The sequence below is a fragment of the Cryptotermes secundus genome, unplaced genomic scaffold, assembly GCF_002891405.2.
Source record: "Cryptotermes secundus unplaced genomic scaffold, Csec_1.0 scaffold836, whole genome shotgun sequence".
In the NCBI taxonomy this organism is placed as follows: Eukaryota; Metazoa; Arthropoda; class Insecta; order Blattodea; family Kalotermitidae; genus Cryptotermes; species Cryptotermes secundus.
This window is the reverse complement of record NW_019729223.1, coordinates 1,917,610-1,943,113: the sequence shown is the minus strand read 5'-3', so window position 1 is coordinate 1,943,113 and position 25,504 is coordinate 1,917,610. Positions and strand designations below refer to the sequence as shown.

General features: G+C 37.5%; 2 protein-coding genes across 4 annotated transcripts in view; one reads left to right on the top strand and one right to left on the bottom strand.

Annotated features, from left to right (window-relative positions):
* LOC111865545 (protein arginine methyltransferase NDUFAF7, mitochondrial) overlaps window positions 1–11,140 on the top strand; it is a 15,380-nt gene extending 4,240 nt beyond the window's left edge. For all 3 annotated transcript variants that reach the window (XM_023853672.1, XM_023853671.2, XM_023853673.1), the window contains exons 4-9: window positions 667–927; window positions 2,231–2,347; window positions 3,440–3,583; window positions 5,634–5,807; window positions 6,261–6,434; window positions 11,052–11,140. In XM_023853672.1, the coding sequence (XP_023709440.1) occupies window positions 667–927; window positions 2,231–2,347; window positions 3,440–3,583; window positions 5,634–5,807; window positions 6,261–6,431 (867 nt within the window). In that variant the 3' untranslated portion in view covers window positions 6,432–6,434; window positions 11,052–11,140. The remainder of the gene's footprint in view (window positions 1–666; window positions 928–2,230; window positions 2,348–3,439; window positions 3,584–5,633; window positions 5,808–6,260; window positions 6,435–11,051) is intronic.
* LOC111865544 (GRIP and coiled-coil domain-containing protein 1) lies at window positions 10,651–25,504 on the bottom strand. Its single transcript, XM_023853670.2, has 12 exons — window positions 25,338–25,504; window positions 25,047–25,225; window positions 23,571–23,735; window positions 23,059–23,204; window positions 21,913–22,189; window positions 21,232–21,396; window positions 18,096–18,303; window positions 17,798–17,933; window positions 17,308–17,440; window positions 15,268–15,495; window positions 12,759–13,024; window positions 10,651–11,227 (listed from the first exon to the last, which is right to left on the bottom strand). The coding sequence occupies exons 1-12, from the start codon at window positions 25,420–25,422 to the stop codon at window positions 11,044–11,046; spliced, it is 2,172 nt and encodes a 723-aa protein (XP_023709438.1). The 5' UTR covers window positions 25,423–25,504; the 3' UTR covers window positions 10,651–11,043.

Genomic DNA, 25,504 nt, shown 5'->3' with positions numbered 1-25,504 from the left:
AAGGTAAGGTTATAAAACCACCATTTAAGATCATTTTAGTGAAAGTTTCATGTTCCTATCTCATAGAATTTAAGAACAATGATGAATAAATAATTTTCGAGCAAAATTTAAATGGCCGGCTGAATATATTACCGCAGGAGCCGCGGCCGCGGAATTTAAATGACCACGTCAAAGGGTTAAAGAAACAGGATTGGCAGGTGTGAGCAGGACTCATCTCAGGATAAGGACCATTAATGGTCCATTAAGAATATAATAATGAACATTAAGGTTCCATAAAATGCTGGGAATTTTTTGAGTGGCTGACCAACTGTTAGTTTTTCGAGAAGGACATGATTCCATGGAGTTAGGTGGAGTTTACCTTTCCTGTTGTAATTTAGCAGCTTCCAGTTCTTTTCTAGGTATTTTCCAAGAAACACATCATGCATATACAGGGCACAGCACTTGAATAGTAGATGTGTGTAACAGTAACAAAATATATGTATGAAAATAAGCTGCAGAAACTGAGAACATGTAGACAGGAATATAGCTACTAATATACTGTACTGTAATTGAGGATTGTTCACACATGAATGAAACAGTGGAAATGGTATATTTGTGAACAGGGATTACATTGTTACAGAAACTAAATCTCAGTATATATTTCTACCTCAAGACTTATCGTTGTAGGTATTTGAACGGTTTGGGGCTGGGAATGAAGTAAGTCTGCATTTGGTGGAGGTGAGCCCTCGTCTTAGTCAAATACAAGCCCAGAAACTATGTGTAAAGACAGTAAGACCATCAAAATCATCACATACATATTACCAACTGGGCACCACTGCCACAAATATCCCTGTCTTCTGGTACAACAGTATCCAGGATGTTCCTAGACAGTTTTCCTGTTATCTTGCACATGAGTTCTTTGATGCACTGCCTATCCATAAATTTCAGGTAAGAGATTTTATGTAGTGTTTTGTATGCTATTCTGCATATTAACTGGAGATGTGTGAACATTTTTATTTTGTTCTTAAATGGATATGGTGAGTTTGGGTCAACTAAAAAGTACCTGTTGTCACTGTCTATTTGTTCATATGAATTTGATCTGGTAAAATTAACAAAGAGAATAGTGCACCAGCTACCTAATATCTCTGCCAGAGACCTAATCAATCTGCATATGTATTTCAGCATTCAGTGTGAATATTCAGATTTAGATAGTTTGTATTATCACTGTAATATTAATTTAATATGTTGCTTTTGAACAGCATTGATTAGTCAAAATGATCACCATCTTGAAATTTGAAATGCATATATGAAGCTATTACATGAAATATTCACTTGATCAAGAAATGCTTTATGTTTTGAGAAGAGAAATGTTCAGTGTTATCCGATTGTACTTCATGAGGGATGAAAATATGTAATATTCTGTTATTAAAATATTTTTGGTCTGTCAGTTGTATCGGTTAAAAATGACCGACATTGCAGAGTGTATCTTTGCCCCCCATGAACAGGATCTGATGTTTTGTTATATTTTACTGATGTTATTAGTTGACAAAGAAGGTTCTGCAGTTATTTCATGAAATGTCTTTGCAAGGTGACAGAATGTCTGGTGGCATGTAATTGCAGAACATTCTACAGCCACAGAGTCTTGTACATAACATGAACTTACGCTTCTCTGTTAATGACCTTGGAACCCAGTGGGACTTATAAATGAAACCACATGTTTTGGATTGAACAATGAGAGTTCCTTCAGTAAAATTTGTACTTTCTCAGCCAAAAAACTCTTTGCTCAACTCTTGCTTAATAAACCATGTGTATTACAGTTCATAATTACTAGGTTATTCAAATGCATGAAAGCAGTTCATGTATTTCCATAATTAACTTCCATATCTATGAGTAATATAAATAAATATAAGTTCAAAAGTCTTAATAATTAAAGTGCCTTCATAAGATCCTGTTCAAATTTATGCTTGGTAATTCAAGAAAGTTCTGAAATCTCTCAGTTTTCTTTGGAATAGGAATTCAGGAATAATTTTTTTTTCGCTAATTTCTTTTCACTCAGTGCTTCATGAGGTTTCACACAATTTAAATATTGCCATATTTAACTGCCAATAAGAAATATACCAATAAATATGATAACTGGCAACACTGTCACAGCCTAAATTAATAGAAGACTCTTAATTTTAAATTCTTATCAGTTGAGTAGAACACTCAGATGGATATTTTATTTACTGGGAACAACTTTTAATATTCTCAGAGAACAGAGGCTGGCTGGAGAGAAGTTCTAATAGATATTGATCCAGCAGCTGGCAGTGAAAAATTCAGATATGTTTTATCACGAACCTCTACTCCAGCATCTAAAACCCTTATTAAGGTATGTAACGTGTATAATTATCAAACAGTAGTATCAGAATATTAAAACTAGTAATAATCTACATTTATGTAGCATTTCATTGTAAGATTTTGTATGACTGATGAAGGTTTCTGTTGTGTATGTGTTCATAACTAGCAAAAGTACCTGTTTGGCCAGATATTTGTGAATTGACTGTGCTGAAATAATGAAACTGTTTATTTTTTATGGCAGTATTATGAATATATATTCCCACTGGCCACAGAAATTACCAAAAGTACCTGTATGCACGTTGAAACAATCATTTTGCTTATTTATTATTACAGTCTTGCTTGTTTTTGTTTATTGAACAACCCTTGCTGAGCCTACATATAACAGTGAAAGAGTATGGCATGATTAATGAATAATGATTTGGAGAGGATATGAAAGGAAGCAGTCATGATCCAGTTTAAGGTACTGTTTTGGCATTTGCCAGGAGGGACTTGGGAAAACCTAAAGAAACCTCAAGTCAGAATAGCTAGGCTCTGGGCTCAGATATGAACCCTAAACCTTCATAGTATGAAGCAAGAGTACTAACCACTCAGCCATAATGTTTGATATGATGAGCACTGAAACTACTGAGATTGCATGTGAATGAAATAGCTGCCAAGAAACAAAAGAGCCATAGACAAGTACTGTGCCAACTTTCTGGTGACTACATGGAAACACAAAATGGGAGATCACTGTATGAAAGGAACTTAACAATATTTAGAGAGCATAAAGTGCCATGCAATAGCGTAGTTGGTTGAGGCACTATGCTACAAGGCAGAAGGTTGCAGGTTCTATTCCCAGTGAGGTCATTGGATTTTTCAGTTGACCTCATCCTTCCATCCACACTATGGCCCTGGGGTCAACTCAGCCTCTAACAGAAAGAGTACCAGGAATCTTCCTGGGGTTAAAGGGTGGTCGGCATATAAGACCGACAGTCTCACCACCATCTTTGAGCAGATTGTCTAGAAAAAATGTGGGAGCCTCAACATCTCACAACCCTGTGGGCCTCCACGGCCTGTTACAGGGATAACTTTACTTTTCTTTTAACCCTTGTGAAAGGTCATGTGAAAATTGTCTCATTATCAGGCTGATGAGAAAAGAGACCATGTGGAGGTGTGTGCTGAGAGTGGAGTCATACTGGAGCATCTTGCTACAAGGTTGGAAGAAGATGGAGGTTTTGCATTATTTGCTGATTATGGACATGATGGAAGCAAGACTGATACTTTCCGAGTAAGCTTTGCATTTTTCTATACAATTTTGGATTCATTTAATAATTTTGTTTTCTAATTAGGAAATTTAAACTTAAACCTATCATCCAGGAAGATAATTTTTGTCAACTTCACATTTCACAGTTACAAATATTGGTCTATTAAAGATACGAAAGAGGGATGTAAATATATTACATATGGTAACATTTTCACAGTCTAAGTCCATGTAAAATTGTCTCATTGTTTTAAATTATAGTTTTAACAGGATGCTGAAATGGATATATTCTATTGTGTCGAACAGTATTACCACAGTCTAAGTGAACAGACATTTCTTAGAAAACTTCTGTCCTCCATGAGCCATACTTGTCACATAACTTGGCTTCGTATGAGAAAATAGGAAATTTCCACTATTGACACATCCCCTTCCCAGTTAAACATTTTGAAGGATTTAGTAGAAAAAAAAATACTTTAATGTGTTTTTGCCATCTATTGGTGGCAGATGATACAAATATGAATGTATTCAAATCAAACACTCTATTTGAATGCTGCTCATGAAAATAAGCAGAGACTTTAGAAATTAAAAGTAACATTTGTCAGACATCAGATTTGTCAAAGAATTTGGTTTCCAAATACCCTTGAAGAAGTATAGAGGTTAATGCTTTAACCCTTCAGCGTGGTTTGCTGTACACGGTACGCTGGTATTTAAATGGTCCTACCTGCGGTTTGCCGTACACCATACGTCAAGCTGTAAGCTTAATTTTGAAGGCCCATAAATATGGAACGAACCACACCAACATGATGACGATTGCACTGGGCTGTTGTTAAAAGAATGCGGTCTCTGTTCGTGTAAACATAACATTCAATTCCTGCAGCTCTGCCAGTCAGTCTAAATAGAACGCTGACCTCACAGTTACGATGGCGGCCGAGTGACTATGATAACAACATACCACAAAGATGATATGCGTGTGGTTGTGAATAAAGCAAACAAAGAAGAAACAAAGCCCTTGGATGGTTGTGATTACAACAGAAACATGCTAGGAGTGGATCTGACGGATCAAATGCTACAGCCGTACTTCCTTGAATGAAAGAAGAGTACTAAGTGGTATCAGAAGTTATTCAAGAGGCTACTCAATGTAGCAATACATAACACAATGGTCATATATCGGTGTCTCCCGAATAACAAAAACATGGGCACGCTAAAGTTCAGACTTTCACTAGCACAAGGCCTTGTGGAAAATCACGGTTTTGGTTTTCCTCATCCTGTATACGGCCGTCCGTCAGTTGAGCTGCCGCCTAAAAGACTCACAGAACGACATTTCCTGGAGCATATTCCAGCCAAAGGAAAAAAGCAAAGCCTCAAAAAAGATGTATGGTGTGTGCAAAACATGGTAAAAGGAAAGAATTTATTTTTGGTGTAGTGAATGTGAGGCAGGGTTGTGTTTAGATGGATGTTTCAAGAAATAACATACGAAACTCAACTTTTAATCCACTTGCTTCCATCGCTCAGATACAGGGCGCTCAGTTTATAAGGTAAGATTATAAAACCATCTTTTAAGATGATTTCACTGAAAAATTCATAATTATACCTCATATAGTTCAAAAGTTATGATACATAATATAATTTAGAGCAAAATTTAAATGGGCAATTGAAAATACTACAGCAGGAGGCCCCACAACAGCGATATTTAAATGCCCATGCTGAAGGGTTAAATGCATAAGATACTGTTGATGATAGCTTATGTATTAAGGATTAATATGATATCGTGATCATATTGGGCCGCGCCATAGCTCAAGCGGTTAGTCTTTGGCTTCCCACCACGGTGGCCCGTGTTCGATCCCGGGTCTGGTCAAGTGGGATTTGTGGTGGACAAAGTGGCGCTGGGGTAGGTTTTCTTCGAGCACTTTGGTTTCCCCTGCCAATATTCATTCAAGCAATTACTCCACAATCACCCTCACCTATCATCTGGGGCTGGTACAGTAGGCCAGAAGTGGCCACAGTGCAAGGGACTTAGTCCCACCCAACTAGCAATAGAAAAAAATGATCATATTAATCCTATCGCATTTCTTATCAGGGATTTCGTAATCATGAACTACATGATGCCTTGGTGGACCCAGGATCTGCAGATCTTACAGCTGATGTAGATTTTTCATATATCCGAGCATGTACAGAGGATAAACTCTTAACATTTGGTCCTGTGACACAGAGACACTTTCTAAAACAAATGGGGATTGACATGCGCCTTCAGGTAAGTGGTACATACCAAGGAACACCTTGTAACCAACTTCATGGAACATGATCTTGTGTTACGAGTCGCTCATTATTCAGCTGGCCAAAACAGTCTCAGTCTTTATTGAACCCAAAGGTTCATAATGATATTCACAAAAGGCTGCCATTTGAGATGGTCCTGAACCAGTTAAATCCATTCACACCTCTGTAACCTATTTCTTAACTCAGTTTCAAATTATGGTTCCTTCTTTGCTTTTGTCTCCTAAGCACTGTGTAGGCAAGTGTATACATTATAGTGCATTGTCTCATAGATGCTTCACAGAATTCATGATGTACACACAATCTTGTAATCTTTATCAGCCAACTTTGTAATAACATTCTTGTTTTTATATTAAGTGAAAAATGTCAGATTTAGCACATGGTATAGAATATGAGTGTTGTTAATGTTCATTTGTTGATGTACTTATTTCAGATTTTACTACAAAACTGTGGTGAGAAACAGAAAGAAAATCTTCTGTTGGGCTATCATATGATGGTGGATGAAGACAAAATGGGAGAACGGTTTAAATTATTTTCACTTTTCCCGTCTGTCCTGAAGGACCATCTTGAACGATTTCCAGTCAGTGGTTTTGCAGACTCTTAAAAAGTGAGCCAGGGTTGTTTTCTTAAATTTGCCAATATGAACTAAGAATATGGTGATAAACTTATGCGGTTCATGCACTTTGAGAGTTGGTCCAAGGAATATACAAACACTACATTGATAATACTGCTTAGCTGGAAGAACCTTAAAAGTGAGGGTTTGGTTATTTCGGATACAGGAATATTTGCATGAACTGCACCCGTCAGATTCAACATGTTTTGTTCTTCCAATAAGTGTTCTTGTAATTTTAAATTACGGGCTAGGAAATACGCTTACATATGGTAAATACAGGGTGTTCAATCATCAAGGAAACCGGGGGAGCATCATGAGTCGGATACATTTCTCAGAGATTGCTGCTGTAACTGCTGATAGTGGAATGAGTCATCAGCGCTGATAAACGTGCACACTCGCTAGCGTAGAGTGGATGGATCGTTTCTCCACGACTACTATGCCCTTCCCCGCTAGCAAGAGTGCAATCATGTCGCTGATTCCCTTGCATCAGTTTCTGTACATGCACACATTGATAGGAATACTGTAAGAAGATAAGAAACTTACCCTGCTTTACAACAGGTGTTGGAAGTGACCCCCTTCTGCTTGCAAACATGCCTCGCATCACATAAATAAATTATGTGACACTTTCTGAAGTTTGTCCATGGCCATTGAACTAATTACGCGTGTAAAATGCTCACACTGTACAGTAAGTGTCATTACATCGTTAAAAGGTGGGGATGTGGTGTGTTGTAAATCTGCGCCAAATCATTGGCCCCCTATTTTTCCACGAAGCCATGAACTCTTGACTGCTACGTTAATGATATACTGAGCCCATTCATCAATCAGCTGACTGCTGAAGAAAGACAGTATGGGTATCTTCAGCAAGACAACGCTATGGCACATATGACTAATGCATCCATGGTCCCAGTATGGGAGGTGTTTGAAGACAAGGTAATAAGCAGGGGACTGTGACTTCCCAGATCTCAGTTTTTGCGATTTTTATATTTTGGGAAACCTAAGGGGAAAAGTCTACAAGAGTAATCCTCGCACCACTGAAGCTCTGCAGAATGAAATAACATGCGTAATTAGTTCAATTGCCATGGACCAACTTCAGAAAGTGTCGCATAATTTATTTATGTGATGCGAGGCAAGTTTGCAAGCAGAAGGGGGTCACTTCCAGCACCTGTTATAAAGCACAGTAAGTTTGTTATCTTCTTACAGTATTCCTATAAATGTGTGCAGAAACTGATGTGAGGGAATCAGTGACATGACTGCACTCTCGCTAGTGGGGAAGAGCACAATAGTCGTGGAGAAATGATCCGTCTGCTCTGCGCTAGTGAGAGTGCGCACATTTATCAGTGCTGATAACTCATTCTGCTATCAGCAGTTACAGCAGCAATCGTGAGAAATGTATCCGACCCACGCCGCTCCCCCGGTTTCCTCGATGATTGAACGCACTGTGTTAAAGTAAATGTAGAAATAAAAGTACAGGGATGCATATTATTGAGCAACTCTTCCTGTTTTTGCCATCAGGCAGCATATTTTATTTCATGCTTACACAGTAGCATTAGCACTGATCTGTTTTCTTCCATTTCATAAGCCAGAAGCAGTGGTTCTTGAACTTTATAAATTTGGCATATTCAGAGTTTATAGGAGTACATGCTGACTGATTCTTATTAGTCTATTCAATTTAGACATATGAAGGTGTGTTTATATTTATTATATTTATATTATTTTCACATGCATTCAAAATAATACAGGTTATAAAAAAATGCAGTATTTTATATGTATTTCCATTGTCACAAAAATGTGATGGTGCCAATTTTCCACTTCTGACACTATTTTGAAAATATATGAAAAATTTTGCACATGTCCTGGAGCTAAAAAGACAGAAATGAATGCAGAAATTAATTCAGAGGAATTCATATCAGTGAATCACTGCTGGAACATGTCACCAATAACTGAAAGGAATGCTTGAATATGTAATGTTTATAGCCAAGGGTACTATTTTCAGTATCTATTAAACTGAAAGCTTTTTTGCACAATGTAAATGAGACGAGACAAGAATATGAAAAAATTTTATCTGTATAGTAGGGTTCCCAGATACCCCATTTTCCCCGGATTCTTCCGTGTTTTCACCCAAATTTTGTTCCTCCATTTATTGTTTACCCGGAGTGGATAATTCTCTGTTTTTTTATTTAAGTCCATTGCGAATTATATTTCATGGGTTAAATCATAAAATTACTGTAATCCTTGGAAAATGACATTGTTATAGTTTCTTTCGTTATGTTGCATTTCGTGAATGTTGGCAACACTTGAGGTTCTAAACCAAAGCAAAGGTTGTTGGTGATCGTGTATTTTTAATCCGTTCAGTCTTCGCTAGAAAGTCAGTGTCAAGTTAGCAAAAATGTTTGAGGGCGAAGAAGATCCATCAAATACTCCTCCACAGAAGAACTTGAAATCCCAGGCCAAACATAATCAAATATATCTTAAGAAATGGGAAGATATGTTTTCATGGGTTAAGCTGGGACCAGACGAGAACCGGGAATTTTGTACGTTGTGTAGGAAGGATTTTAGTATTTTGCATGGTGAACAAAGTGACCTGAGGCAACATGCACAATACAAGGGACATAAATTGATTGATTGATCAGTAATCTGTCAGACGACAGGTCCACAGTCTCTTCCAAAACAGTTCCTCCACTTAATGTGATCTTCTGTTTTTGGAAAGAGACTATCCAGGAAAAGTGATAATGTGGTAGTTTTTCCATTTGCTTTCCACATCGCAGTACAACAGCCGTTCAAACCACTCTGGTCACGCCTGTTGCTATACGAACTTGAACCATCTCGAGCATCATTTGTTCTGTGCTTCAAGTCGCTGCTGATGACGCTGCTTCCGGCATCAGTTTTTGGTTTTTGGTGTCTCTCTTCGTCTGATGCCTACCCTTTGACCTGTCCAGCAAGGGAGGCCCTGCCAGTAGCTACGCTACNGTGAACTCCCAGAATTACATTTTTCCTTAATTTTATGTCCCTTGTGTCTCTCTTCGTCTGATACAAGGGACATAAAATTAAGGAAAAATGTAATTCTGGGAGTTCAAATAAACTTTCAAAATACTTTGTTAATTTAAACAATAAAGAATAATATGACAACAGTGCTGCGTGCGAACTTGGTTTAGTGTATCATGCAGTGAAACACAAGTTATTCCAGTCTGGACTGCGGAAATAAACTTGTGTCCCATATTTTCAGTGATTCCACGTTTGCTTCCAAACTTTCATGTGGACGCACTAAAGCGGAAATGATAGTGAAGTACGTTCTTGCTCCTAAAAGTGTAAATGACTTTGTGTCTATTTTAAGATGTCCAGAAAATACTTCAAAATTTTTTCATTGGCTACCAATGCATCAAACAGAAGCAATCGAAAAATGTTCCCTGTTTGCATCCGGTACTTCAGCCCTTTAAAGGGAGTGCAGACTAAACTTCTAGATTTTGTTGAAAGTGCTGAGGAAATGTCTGGTTTGGTGCTGCAGAGCTTAGAAAAGCCTATTAGTTGTGAAAAATATTGTTATAAACAAGCAACGAGACATCACTCCTTTTTTTATTTTACAAAATCTTGCAACCCTACTGTAGAGATAGAATTATTTGAAGGAACATAAATGGCATTAGGTCTTTCAATAATTACTGGTCACTTCTGTGAGGGAAAGGGGGGGGAATCTTGCATTCATCCCAAGGTAAAGCCTTGTTTGCCTTCTTTCCCCCCCCCTTGCTGTCCTTCCCTTCTGCTCCCTTTCCATCCCCCTTCAGCCTTGGATAATGTCTTGTCCTCTTGCCCATGCTGGGGCTATACCTCCTCTCCTGCTTATTTTTTTTACTCTGCATACTCTGTCTGCTGTCCTTGTTACTCTTTTGGCCTACCTACACCTTCCATTTGTTACTTCTGCTCTGTTTGGATGAAAAACAGTCCATTTATGGGCTTCATCCATTCTTCTCCTTGGTCCAATTTGCTTGGAGGTCTTACATCTTGCCTATATCCATACCGTGTTTTAACCACATTCAGCCTACTCTGCTTCCCTGCTCAGCTTCCTCTCTGACCCTGAAGATGGAGTACATTTCTTTGAAATGTTAGTAAACTACCAGACTAACCACATGACATATCCCAGAAGATGGTACTCTTTTGAGTTGCCACTGGGAGAACCTCAAATTTCTGGGTACCTGTTTTAAAGAAAATCCACCATTCATAAATATACACATGCCTTTTTATTTTAAATATAGATTTCATGTCACATATTTATTTATATAAAAATATATTCTCTCCAACATGAAATACTCTATGTTGATTTTCTGTACATAATTACTATGCAAAACTTGAAGATGATCATGTGGGCTCAATATATATCAGCTGAATATGCTTATGACCTATGCAAAGAATCATCTCGAAGTCTTATTATAATACTTCACATTGGTGTACCAAACATCTTGTATCATTTCATACTGTCTCCTGTCTGTAGTGTTTGTCCAAAAATTATAGTCTTCATTTCTGCATTAAAGAATACTGGAACCTTGTACCTAACATTTGTAAATGGACCTGTATAACAGCCACACAGCTTTGATTTTCCTTATTTAATATTTCCTTATACAGGTGGTTTATGAGTGCAGCTGACTTGTTCCATCTCAGAAGAACTGAATTTGAGGACAGCAGCAATTGCATTTAGCATGTGTCTTTTGGAACTGGAGTCAGTTGACAGCAGGAAACTCAGCACAACATTCTTCAGGTATTCAAGATTGGCTCCCTCACGTGATTGACAGCGTTGCAATCTGAAATTATAGTGAAATTTAACACAGCAATCCAGAGCCTTCAAAGAGCTGAAAATACATGTTTAAGTAAGTATTTTCATGGATTATTATTTGTAAGGTGTATGCAAAAGACCAAATATTATATAAACCTCCTTGATAAAAATGTCAGTGATTCTAATTTTTAAAACCATGATTCTGCCTGCAGCTTATACTGCCAACCTGTTATAATTTTTTATGCTTATCGGATCTTTCTGGAATATGAGTGTCTTGCACACAGTTCTGATATAGCCCTCAAAAGGGAAATTGCTTTCAGACTTCCAAATATAAAAAATGTGTAACTTTGCACTGCATATTTTGACAGCAGAAGTTGTACAGCCTAACCACAGAAGACATCAGATTTTCACAGATCTGCATACTGGAAAATGGGACAGAGATTAAGGTTCCTTGTCCAAGAATTTTTTTAATGATTTTGGCTCTAAGCACTAAAAGAAAACTTAATTTCTTTTCTGTGGGTCTGTGTGATATTTCTAGAGCAAAATGAGATTGTTTAAATTGCATTATGAACACTACATTTTCTTGAAGTGAACTTCGTGTGAAAGTTGCAGAGAAGGGGGGGCTAGGTGAATTATGTTAGTAAATAGTGTATTACAGATTCTAACACTGGTTGTATTACCTAATGTAATTCAGTATTACTTGCTTTACTAGTCAGTTCCTGTGTGCAGTGTCTCTCACATCTTGTACACTAAGGTCAAATGATAAAGAGAGTAGAAATTTTCTGTGACAGTGGTTAATTGTACCAGTCACCAGACATTTTGAAAGCTTGCATCTACTAGTTAGCATAGCTTTATATGTAAGGGTAAACATTTTGTTTAATGAGTTTGTGCCAAATAATTTAAGTAACACAATTCTTCACAAACAGATCTGTTTTCATACTCAGGTGAAAGTGTAGGGAGGCTCCTGCTCAGCCTTCCACCTAAGGATGGAAACAGATCCACTTCCCAAAACGTTGTGCTCTTTTAGAATATTAAGTAATGGACGAAGTCCAGAAACTCTAGCCCCAAATGTAATACATCATCATTAGAACCCATTAAAATTGATTTAATCTCTTGTGGGCAACAAATGATACTGGAAATTCCATATTATGTTGGAGGAAATGCTACATCACTATTTCTGAAGGGTAAACAAACAAACAAACTTCGTGGTTTTAGTCCGCAGGCGAACTATACTGACTGAGCGACCGCTGCTTGTCGGCGAAGTTAGTGTCAACTTTAACGGATAGAGGGTGCTGCATGGTTAGCACAGTGAATCCCCACAGCCATTAATTTCAGGTTTCTAGACCAGATTTCTGAAGGGTAAAAGTTGAGAAATCTTAATGTTCTAAATTCTTCATGCAGCTTCTTAAAACTGACTTGACAAATCATATCATAACGAATGGGAAGTGTACATTATTTGCTGTGAAACTTTTTGTATTCAGCGTTAAGTTCTTTCTTTAAATGGTTCCAGGGTAATCGTATACAGAACATTATTTTTGCTATTATAAGGTTTAACTAACCTTGCCACTTCTTCTTTGAGCTCATTTGTTTCTTCCTGATGTTTTTCCTCCTCAATGGTTGCTGCCCTCTGAAATTGTCGGAATGCACTTTCAAGCTGGTGCTTGGCCTTACGTAGGTTTGATATCTCAACATTTCGTCTAGCCAGCTCATGTGCATAGTGTAACATGTGGGGATTTTCTCCCCCACCTGTGGGGCCCAGACCTCTAATCACCTCATTGAACTGTGTCAAACTATCTATCACATTTCCTGATCCAGAACCTGTTTCCTGAAATATGATTTTAAATTAGAACGCAATTGTAGATATAGTAATGTATGAATGTATAAGGGGTGGGCCTTCTCGGCCCTTGCACCGCGACCTACAGTGGTCTATTGTGGTTTATAGTAATGTAAGATCAGAAGTTTGTGGTCAGATGCATATTTCATTACAATTATAATGGTTCATAAGCTACATTGCTTTAGCAGTTAACAGAAAAACCGTTTTATATCTCAGTGATTATATTATGGAGATACACAAATATAAACGTTTTTAAACTGTAACTTTGCCTTGAATCTTCTCTGGTCAAAGCCACCATTCCTCGGCATACATCCTGTATCATCACGCTATTTCTCCTACTATTTTAAACTAGTCAATTCATATCTGAGATGAACTGCACTGCACAGATGTGTCCTGGCATGTTGTTTCATGTCAAATGTGTTTACAGCTCATTTCATTGTCTCAGTCTATCATCATCAACATTTAAAATCAGGGTATTTTTGCCACATATCAGTTACTGATGTCAATGCATGTATATTAAATTTTGTAAGACTTAGTAACTAATGCATATAGCATTTAAATGTGTAACAAGTCAAGCACAAGTTTTTAAGTTCTCCTTCTTTTAATGAAGGTGACAGGCATCTTTTATGTCCACTAAAAACAGCGCAGTTCATGTGCATGATTTAATGTGAAATGATAGTTGATTGGCTGGTCAGGAAATGACAGATGAGGTAGGAATGTTGTATGTGTCAGGCCATTTTAAACAAAGGTTTGGGAATGAGGTGCAAAAGTAACATAACACAGCATCACTGACAGTTAATGTTAAATGTTCTTTTGGCATGAAAACATGGCACCCATATAAGAACAGTCTGCTCTACATAACATGTTCCACTCTCCGCTTGTTTTTGAGAGGTGCTCAGTTAGAATCTCAACCAGATACCAGCTATCCTGACTAAGGTTTAAGGTGGTTTTCCTCAGTACCTCCAGGCAAATGCTGGGATAAAACCTCAATCAGACCACAGCCACTTCTTTCCAATTTTCACTCCTACCACTATATAATCTAGATACTGATGGAAGGAAGAGATATTCAGTGTAGAACTACATTACCTTACTATGCTCAACTTGACAGAACACTGACAATGTGGAAATAAGCAGAAGGATAAGCTAACTGTGGTATTCTGTTGTAATGTGAAGAGGGGAACAGTCCTAGTCACTTGTCATGGGCAAGTTTGAAAAACTACAGGGCACAAAAAATACAGAGTTGGCCATGCGAGTGTAATAAATGTATCTACAATTAATGGCTTACTGCAAATATATTTCACTAATGGCTGCTCTCCTTAGAAAAAGGAATGGCATGCAAGAACAGGAATGTTCTGTTGCTCCTTGATTAATATGCAGCACATAATCGTTAAGGCCTTTAACTGAAGCACATTTTTTCTATCCCCTAATATAAATTGCATGTCAGCCTTTGATTCCATTGCATGGAATGTGCATACCATGGGCGCTTTATTATTATTTGTGAGAAACACAAAGGAATGTCCCAGATATTATATCAGTGCAATGAGAAATATTGCTTTTGGGATAGAAAAATATGCAGTGACTGGAGACAGCTACAAGGGCAAGTGGACTGTCTCAGTGGATTCCATTGATTACATCCATGTAGACAGTTATGATCATTTTGAATAATTTGTTCTCCTGCCTGTTTGGTGAGTGAGAAGAGGAAGAGGCCAGAGATGACTACAGACAGCCAGTTCCTTCCTCTCTCACATGGAAAGAAGCCCTTAAAACATTACCAATAATGGAGTCTTTAAATAAGATGTAAAGATGTTGATGACAATATTGTACAAACTATGAATGCAATGTAAACGTTTTATTCCAAGATATGCAAGGAGTTTCTTAAAAAATTTACTTATGTTTTCATAAACAATGACATAACATGATAACTGAAACTAAGTTCCAACAGTTGTGCATTAATGTTAAAGCAGGATCTTTGTTTCATTTAGAGAAGTTTAAGTATCTGCAATTAGAACTACATTCACCCATTTTCAGAAGTAGTATTTATCATCAATTCAGTATAATTCTGATGTTAATAATATCAACTCCCATGCTCCGTAAGTCTGTGGTGAAGATGATATTTGAAGCTGGTAGTATTTCAGCCCCAAACACTTAAAAATAACAGGGTTTACTGTACATCTGACATCTGAAACGTAAGGAATTAACAGTTAAGAAAATTGGTTTATATTAGAGGCAGATACCTTAGTCTCTAGTAACTCTGCTGGAGATCCACGTTTCATGTTTCCAGGCAAGAACATCTGAAATGTAGATTTCAGAGTTTGAATTTCTTGTTCTTTTTCCTCCAGTAAACTGAGAGACCTTTCCCTTTGTTTTTGCAGCTGCTGTTCCAACAAAGATAGGCGGCCCCTGTAGTCCATCTCAGTTGCAGCCAGCTCTTCCTTACATTTCATCTTCTCAGCTTTTAAAAGCTGTACAGAAAATAACTTCTTAACTTTCATATTAATAAAGATGTTGATGGCATAAATGCAGAAACTGCAAGTACTGCTAACTTTAGGTTCACTGATACCAAGTTCATTGTTTTCTTTTGGTCTTAGTCACATGCTCAGAATATAATGACAGATTTTATGATACTGCAGCAGCCTGGATTCGTTCTCAGGTCTGATCATGTGGGATTTGTGGTGGACAAAGTGGCTGGGTACTTAAGATGCCCTTGCCATCTCTCATTCCAACTGCTCCACATTCAGTATCATCAATGTGATTAGCGCTGTATAGTCTCAATACTGACAGTGCTGTTAAATAGAATATAAAGAGAGAGAAATTCTGGGAGCACCAAACTTCATAGCAACATAAGCCAGAAATTTGTGATGGGAGGGAGAAGTTTAAAAACTGGATGGGCACAAAATCCTTTTCCTGGAAAGTTACTGGTGGATACATCATTAGACATGAAAATTTCTGAATGTCCAAATCAGTTATACGTGTAATTGTCCAGTACATACCAAAATTAAATTTCATTTAAGTCTGCCAATCATAATTATTTTGAAAATTGATCCATTGTATTCACCGGACACTCAGATGCACTTTTCTCATATAGTGTGACTGGGTTAGTACATGTTAAATTCACAATAGTAAAATTTGAACTGTTCACACAAGCTATTTAAAAAAGTTGTAATTATAATGATTTGTTAGGACTGCAACATTGCTTAAAATCTTTAATGTAGCTCTAGTTAAGGATGTTAATAGATATTTCTATTCTATTCTGGTGAATTTAAGGCAACAAAGACTAAATTCATGTTATTACACTCATTTTAAAGTGAAAGAAAAAGGATTTCCAAGTAAAGGTAAAGGTAAAGCTATCCTTGTAACAGGCCTTGAAGGCCCATAGGTTGTGAGATGTCAAGGCTCCCACATTTTCTCTAGACAGTCAACTCACAGATGGCGGTGAGGTTGTCAAGTTTATGCACTGGCTGCCTTTTACCCCTCAGGAAGATATCTGGTACTCATTTCTGTTAGGGGCTGAGTCGACCCCAGGGCCATAGTGCAGCCGGAAGGATTAGGTAGATTGAAAAAAGTCCACCTCATCAGGTTTTGAACCCGCAACCTTCTGGCTTGTAGCATAGTGCCTCAACCAACTATACTACCGCATGCCCCAAAAGGATTTCTAGAAGGTTCAAAATGTCTGTATTAGAATTACATGACATCATGTATTGTTTCATGAAACACGAGAATTTTTTTAAGTGTACAGCACCAGTTCACTTATTCATGGAAGAAAAGAAAAAATATAAACCAATGCTCATTTGTTCAGTACAGTTTGTAGTAAACTGTAGTTGCATGTCAGTGTATTACAGCATGAAGCAGGTTTTTTTTTTTCTATGATTTTTAGACACAGAATTTGCTAAAACTTTTCAGTGTACCATATTTAAAAATGAGCTGGGATAGCTTAGTCAGCATAGTGATTAGTTCTTCATTGCATGTTGCTTGCTTAACACAAGGATAACTTTATTTTTACTTTCACATATTTAAATACTGTAGTTCACAGCAGAAAGTTTTCAGGGAATCAAGTATCCAAAATTCTCCCATCACTTGTCACTTATATGCTGATGTATAAATATGGTTGACTGGTGTCCGAATCTCCATTCTTGACAAATCATGTTCTGTCTAGCATCCAAATAATTTTTTGTTGTGTATAAATGGAAAATGTAACCAGAACAATAAAATAACCAGTTTCATAGTTTTGTCCATATTTCCAGCACTTTTGTCCCCTAGCATGTGTTAGTATCTACCTGCTGGAGATCGTCAACTTTCTGCTTCCACTCAGCATCAGTGTCTTCCAACTGACTGTTGAGTATGCGAACTCGATCTTTGAGAGTCTTCACCTGAGTTTGTAACGAAGAAACTACTGAACTCTCTTCCATCCTGATGAGAAAATCAGCTTACATGAGAGTGTACATATATTTTTATGAACAAGTATTGTGCATATTCACATACAATTAACCATTTAAGTGCAGATTTCTTATATTATGTGAGTAAACATTTTCTATCACAAATTCTTCCATGCCAAATGTGTATGATTATTTTGCTTAGGCACCATTTATAATGTAGCCAGGTTCATTCATTTAGTTAGGATTACCCCCCATACCCAAGAATGGCCTTACAACACATGTACACAACCAATAACAACAGTTTAAAAGGTTAAACTCTATGGAAAAAATATGGATGTCCTTACAGCTTTGACTTTACATGCTGGACTTTCTAATGATTATACAGATTTACCTTAAATTATTAGGCTGTTGTAGTTGTGACTGTTTGTACTGTTCAAACTCATGCTTCAGTTGTTGATATTCTTCTTGACAAGACTTATGTTCATCGTTATTTTTAAAGCCCAAGGAGTCATTAATGTTTAGGATATCTGTGGGAAATGAAAATACATATATGGACGATAAACCTTACATGATACATGCTTGTTTAAAAAAAGTGTGAATTATATTAATGCAGTAAAATGTATGAACTTGCTATCTTGTTCTGTAATAACACGAAGGTCTGATGTTAGTTATCGAGAGACACACTGTACCATGTATATCGACTGGTTTCTCTGCACGCTGACTGGCCAAAACAAGTTGTCCCCTAAGGTAAAGGATCTTGTCCACCAAAGTCTGTACATCAAGACACAGATCTGCTTCACTTTTCCCTTTTAATTCTGCCTCTGAGTCTATCACAGACATATTAGGTGTTATCCGAGAAAGAGTTGAATGCTCGATGTCTACTTGTGCAATATGTTCCTGGAAAGAAGTCAAGTTATAATTTAGTAAAAAATAAAAACACACTATGATCACTCCAAATTGTTGTCCTTGCTGAAGGTGGTTTCCATTCCAGTATTAAGATGTCCACGATATTTTCTTTAGGCTGGTAGTTAGGCTTTCTGAAATGTCTTGAACTTACAGTCTGAAATAGTTACACTTGTACGAGGATAAGTCAATAAGTAAGTTACAAGTGGATACAGAACTTAAACAAATAAGCGTACTGATTTGAAAAATGCTTTTATTTCTCAACATACTCTCCCTGTACACTGAGGCACTTGTCCCATCATTCCACAAGCCCCTGAACACCAGCAATATAAAATTCTTTGGGCTGCTGTCAGAACCAGGCGTGTTCACATGGCATGGCCTACCTCATAATGCATGACAGGTTACGTTTTCACAAAGTCTGTGAACGATAGGTGCCGCACATGCTGACCCCACAACACAAAATGCAAAGAATGGGTCTGGCATTACAGCATCTCAATCGCTACAGTGATGAAGGACACGATATGCTAGCCCAACTTGTCACAGGCGATGAGTCTTCGGTTCACCATTACCAGCCCAAGACAAAGCGCGCGTCAATGCAGTGGAAACATCCTGCGTCACCGTGAGGCTGGAATGCAGTGAGCAGTATGCCTTCGTGATCCCAGAAGACTATGAGCATCACTTTCCTGGAGGATGATGTCACCTTAAACTTTTTTTTTGGCAGGCGACGCAGGATGGTTCCACTGCATTGACGCGCGCTTTGTCTTGGGCTGGTAATGGTGAACCCAAGACTCATCACCTGTGACAGTTCAGGCTAGCGTATCATGTCCTTCATCACTGTAGCGATTGAGATGCTGTAATGCCAGACCCATTCTTTGCATTTTGTGTTGTGGGGTCAGCATGTGTGGCACCCATTGTGCACAGACTTTGTGAAAACCTAACCTGTCATACAATACGAGGTACGCCATGCCATGTGAACACGCCTGGTTCTGACAGCAGCCCAAAGAATTTTATATTGCTGGTTTTCAGGGGCTTGTGAAATGATGGGACAAGTGCCTCAATATAAAGGGAGATTATGTTGAGAAATAAAAGCATTTTCCAAATCAGTACACTTATTTGTTTAAGTTCTATATCCATCTGTAACTTACTCATTGACTTACCTATGTATAAGATATACAAGGTCACTATCATCAAGACCTTTTTATTTATGATGGCACTACCATTTCAGCCATATTCTAAATTTCAGTAAAGGTCTGATTATTACTATAGAAGAGACCATGGTGTTAATTTTGAATAGGTCTCTAATGTGATTTTGGTATTTTCTGTATAACAACTCTCAGGATGTAATAAGTTCGTCTTTCTGTCTGTGTTTATGACTGGCATGATCAATCACAGATTGGTCCAACTGAATTTCGGTTTCTTTGTTATGTTGCTTTGGCTTGCTAGGATCAGGAGGTACTGTGTCTGGCAGTCTTGCCATAAAATAAATTTAATATATTCAGTGATTCTGATCTTTGTTAATATTCTAAAGAACTTACACTGAATTGTTTGATTTATATGTATGTCGGTTACTTTGTTACAATCATCCTTATCTTTGTATATACCTGTTTTAATTAGCTTGCTTTTCAAAACTGCACTAGCTAAATTATTATTATGTAGGAATCATTTGTATTCGGTCCTAAATAATTTTACACCTACACATAAGTTGAACAAAAAATATTACCAGCATTAAATATTGTAACGTGTTTGGAATCCAGAAGAGTCACTTCTATGGAAACGCTGGAATAGATCGTTGCATAGGAAACAACAATAGCAGTATTATAGTTCTAACAGGAGTCTCCACGGTTACAACAGAAGGTCCAATGCATAGCAACAGCCCCAGACATATAAGAAGGCAATACATTTGATAAGAGTCTTTGGATAGATGCTGAAGGATACAGAAGTCAGTCTCACGATAGATGCCGAGAGATACAGATGTACTGGCCGAGATATTGTAAGCAGTCATTTTAATACTGCAAGTGCTAATGATTGTAATGTGTGAAAGTGTGAGTGTCCAATAAAGATTCGCTGAATCCAAGACCCACGTGAATTTATTTGTCGTGTGACATACCCAACACGTGACAATATGCAATTTCTGACATACAGAAAAATCTTGTTCAGTTTATTTTCAACATTTCCCATATTTATTTATGTATGGTTCATTTACTGATGCTGTTAGTAGCTCACACTATATAGCATCATATGGAAAGGACATGGGTATGATTATAGCTTATTTTAATGTACTATTCTAGCATTTGCCTGGACAGATTGTGGAAAAGCAGAGAAAATCAAAGTCAGGATAATTGCTGTCCCTGCCAAAATTTGAACTAACCTCATGAATACAAGTCACAAGTGTTAACACTTGAGCCAGTTTGCTAGGTAACACTTCCCTTATTGTTCCCTAAGCACATATAGTAAAGTAAGTAAAGCTATCCCTGTAACAGACCATGGAGGCCCATAGGGTTGTGAGATGTTGAGGCTCCCACATTTTCTAGACAGTCAGCTCACAGATGGCAGTGAGGTTGTCAGCCTTATGTGCTGGCCACCTTTTACCCCCAGGAATATTCCTGGTGCTCATTTCTGTTAGAGGCTGAGTCGACCCCAGGGCCATGGTGCAGATGGAAGGATTAGGTGAATGGAAAAATCCAGTGACCCATAGAGATTAGTGAAGTTTCTGTCATTTAAAACCAATGCAAGATCTTCCTGTCTTGTAGTTGTACACATTCATTAAATTATGTATAGTGTTCTGTTACAAGTATGATGTTTGACTTTATATGAAATAGGATAAAATTGAACCACTGCATAATAAATTTCAGTAATACTTAAAATAGCAATAATAGGTGTTATTTTGTGAACTTTCAATCTGTACGAGTATGATTTCCTCACTTTTAGTTTTTGGATGGCCATTTGATCTTGCTGTCTTAGGCGATCATAGTTTCCAACTGTTTCTGACAGTTCAGCCAGTCTTGCCTCAAGGTTTGCTACCCTCTCTTCATGAACAGTTGCCAATCGTCGGGCACGTTCCTCTGCATCAGCAGCTCGCTTTTGCTCCTTCAGAATAAGACGAGTAAATATCAATATCTGTGGACTTGATTTTGTCACATGCTTCACATAACTAAGGAAAGTGAACTGCAATAGCTGTTATTCTCCACTTGGTTTTTAAGTCCCCTGAACCAAAATGTATTTCAGTAGTAAAGGCAACGCTTGTGTAAAAGGGAGGATGGAAGAGAGAAAAATTAATTTTAAAATTCCACGTAAATGCAGCCTTTTACCAAATATGGGAACATCTATTCATCTGCTACATTATACCTAACACTTGTGATTGCCTCTTGGTATACATGTTGAGGTACTGTTGTTTTCCCTGATGCATTGACTACACTATTTTATTTTGTTTTGTCATGTTTTATGTTTTCTATTGTAGCAGAAATACAAAATGGTCAAGAAATTCATTATAGAGACACAATCTCTGTTTGTGTATCATAAGATGTTTATGCTTGAATGACGTTTAATAAGAAGGTCACGGAAATGCAACCGATGTAGTAATATTTGGTACTTGATAGAAAGTACCTCAAATATTGCTGCCTGGTGTTGAAGTTTCATGTTGGCCATCTCATCCTGTAGTTCCAACAGTAATGGAGGGGTTTCCTTTGCTTTGGCCTCTGCTCGCTTCAGTTTCCTACGAGTTGCCTCCAGTTCATTACGAAGATCCCTAAGCTTCTTCTCATACTGTTCCTTCTGTCCAGATTGTGATTCTAATTGAGTGAACTTGGTTCTTAGTTCTTCTGTTTGATTTTCCTGTTGATCTTTTAATCGGCGCTCTTCTGCCAAAAGCTTCTGCAGTTCTCTGGAATACAGAATCAGATAAATTAAATCGTTTATGAGAATGGATAGAACTGGCTTGAGATTATGTCCAGTGGTGTGTTACACATTATGATAGCGGTCTCCGTAGTCTAGGGGTAACGTTTCCACCTCATGACTCAAGGTACGCAGGTTCAAACCCGGCGGATGTCGTGGAATTTTTAAGGGTGGAAAAATTCAAGGAACAAGTCCTCCGGGAGGGACTTTAAGCCGTGGGTCCCATGTCGTAGCTTTACAGCACATAAAAGAACCTCATGTCCCAAGGGGACCTCTGAGCCAAATTCAGGGCATTTCCCGCCCAACAGTAGTCTCTAACGCCTCTGGTAGATGGGGGAAGCATCGAGATACCGCTGAGCCAGTATAGGCCGAACTAGCTGGCTGAGTCGGGACTGATGGCACACACCAGTACCGGTAGGGAATAGAGACTGGTAGAATATCACGGGGATGCACAATGGACCAATATCTGGTCTAAGTGCATGGGGAAACCCACCCTCTCCAATAATAACAACAACAACAACAACAATATACATTATGATGCCAATTTCAGCAGTTTTTTATATATACATTTAATAAAATTTGCTTTTAATTTTGACACCGGTGATGTACAAAACAAGCATGAATCCTCTCATGGTTTTCAGAGGTATGGTTAAGAGAAGATGCCACTTTGCTAGAGTAATATTAATAGTAGTGGAGAGGGCACAAAACACTATTCCAAACTTGATCTTTACTTTCCGATCAAGCATTTGCACACTAAGCTTACACTTCCTTTGTGGTATTATTGCAAACTGGATTGTAATTGAATTTCATAATATGACTTCCAGTTATGTCCCCTCATTCTGCAGGGGCACATCTCACCTAATCATAACACCATGATCATTCTGTTCCTTCTCTCGTTCATGACGTTCTGTAGTAAGTTTAGATCTTAAAATTTCAACTTCTGATTGATGAAGCCGTAAGGACTGTTGGTATTTCTCCTGTAGCTCCTTAATTACTTTCTCATGCTGAAATGTTTTAAATCACAATTTTAAAATACTAACATACAAAGTAACAGTCAACATTTCAATCAACTCTGTGTACATTAGAAGAATCAGAACACTGGACACAGGTCTTGCAGTTATTATAAGCATTATTCTTTTGTGTCAGTTGGTAGGACACTTGTCTCTGACATCATATAACAACAACGTGTAAAAAGTGACTGCTTATCTATTAGTACATGTGAAAGTCTTCTCTACATTTTCTCTAGCCATAAAATTGTGTTATCCTCAATCTATATTAAAATCAATCGGTGGTCATCAGAACCGAGACAGCCATAACCACTATTCAAAAGGGATTTTTAAAAATTATGGTTTAAAATATTTTAACAATACCTCTTCTTTTTCAAAACGGAGTTGCTTCTTATCTGCTTGAAAACTTGCTTCCATTCGAGATTTCTCAGCAGAGAGTGTAGCAAGAGAGTTCATCAGAGTAGCAAGCTGAGAATGCAGATGTTCAACAGTTTCTTCACTTTGATTGGTTTCTTCCTTAGGAGAAACCTGAAAGAACGTTTTTCATTGGAAATATGGCCAGATTTAACTACAAAATAAGTGGACATATCTTCACCTTGCCTGCATTAATGAACTTTTGGTACAAGTAATTAGTCTTCTTGGATCCTGGTTGATATTCTGTGTGAAAATAAGTATTAACAAGTTGCAAAACGTGCATACAGCGTAACAGTTCTGATGCATTCACTCTGTTATTGCGTATACATTTCAAAAGACCATTTGTTCAGTTATCTCAAAACCATAAGATTTATGGAAGAGAAGAGCAAAGTACTTTGTCACTGTCAACACAGTTAGTAAAACTGATGCTGAAACATGTTAATACTTGTTTTATTGAGTATATCCTCTACATGTTTCAGTCAGATTAGATTATCAGATGGTATATGAATGTACATGACTTTGCTGAATTGTAGCTAAAAATGTCATTATATATTCTGGATGCTAAAATCAAATTAATGAAATGTTCTGACATAATTTACTGGCTTTAAACTGCTATTTTCACTTCTACTTCGATTGAATGATAAGTAAGAATCAGTGTTTATTAAGAATAATTTTAGATACAAAAAAAGCGTTTTATATATATTCACACACATAACCATGGTAACACATAACAATAGAGAAATTAGGAACAGCGCATGTAGCACAGTCTATTATTGAAAATTGTTTACTTGCCAACATAACATAAACCACATGTTCAATTCAATCCGGCAGACACCATTACCATAATTTTGAAATTAGTCACTTTCAGGAACATAAATACAACTTAAGCTGCACAGTCAACTGTATTTTCACTATGTATATGCAGCCATATAAATTCAAGTAGGATGAAGATTAATTTAATTATTATTGAGAATACATGACTTTAGTAATCTTCAAATGTGTTTAGGAGACCACAATAGTTTAATATGTATAGCATTCCTTGTTTTGACTGCCTCAAATACAGCATGACTTACAGCAAAAGCATACTGAACATCAAACATATGTTTCATTTTTATCTATAGCTTTCCTTTGAAACATTTTTTGCCACTACAGGTATTAGTGAGGAGACTGGTCAGGAACTCATGTATATTTTCATGTAAAGTGTCTGTGATTTTTATTTGAGATTTTAATGATAGCTGGCATATGTGGCGACAGCATATTAAAACCCCAGTTTGTTAAGCGGTTCTCAAATTCTTTCATATGTGCTTGTGGAAGACATACCAAACTTTATGTTCCATTGGATTGTACACTATAATAATGGCTATACATATTTTGTTTGCTTTATCTTGCGCAGTTCATAGCAATCTGGGGAATACATTTTATTACCTCCACTTCCGAAGTGAAAGCACTATTGGCAGTGGTCTCTTCCTTCTCTGTTTCATTGCTACTGGTCTTGTTTTCTGCCCGAGTAGATTTGTCAGACGTACTGGATACAGTTAAGGCTTTCAAGCTGGCTTCGAGGGCTTCTTTTTCCTTAATCAGTCCCTTATATGCAGTGACAACATCTGGAAAGAGTCCGTACTTGTGACGTGTTCGCAGCAAAGTTATCAGAGATAGGTTATGTTACATCATAAAAACACTGATCAAGAAACTACTGAATCTGCCAAGTCAACTTACCGCGCAGGCGACTTTCATATCGAATTAATTGATCCTTTTGTTTGTTTACAATAACCAGTAATTCCCTTTTGCTTGCATGTTCCATCTCTGTTAGGTGTCGTCTGACGTAAATGCTAACATGAACTGCCAAAGGTAAACAAACAAACCTCCTGCAATACAGACGGCAA

Coding starts and splice junctions, on each gene's coding strand:
- LOC111865544 (XM_023853670.2), bottom strand. CDS start 25,422: ATGGAACATGCAAGCAAAAGGGAATTACTGGTTATTGTAAACAAACAA. Junction 21,397..21,912: donor ACCAGGCAGCAATATTTGAG/GTACTTTCTATC, acceptor CTTATTCTGAAG/GAGCAAAAGCGAGCTGCTGA. Junction 13,025..15,267: donor CAGAGTTACTAGAGACTAAG/GTATCTGCCTCT, acceptor ATCATATTTCAG/GAAACAGGTTCTGGATCAGG.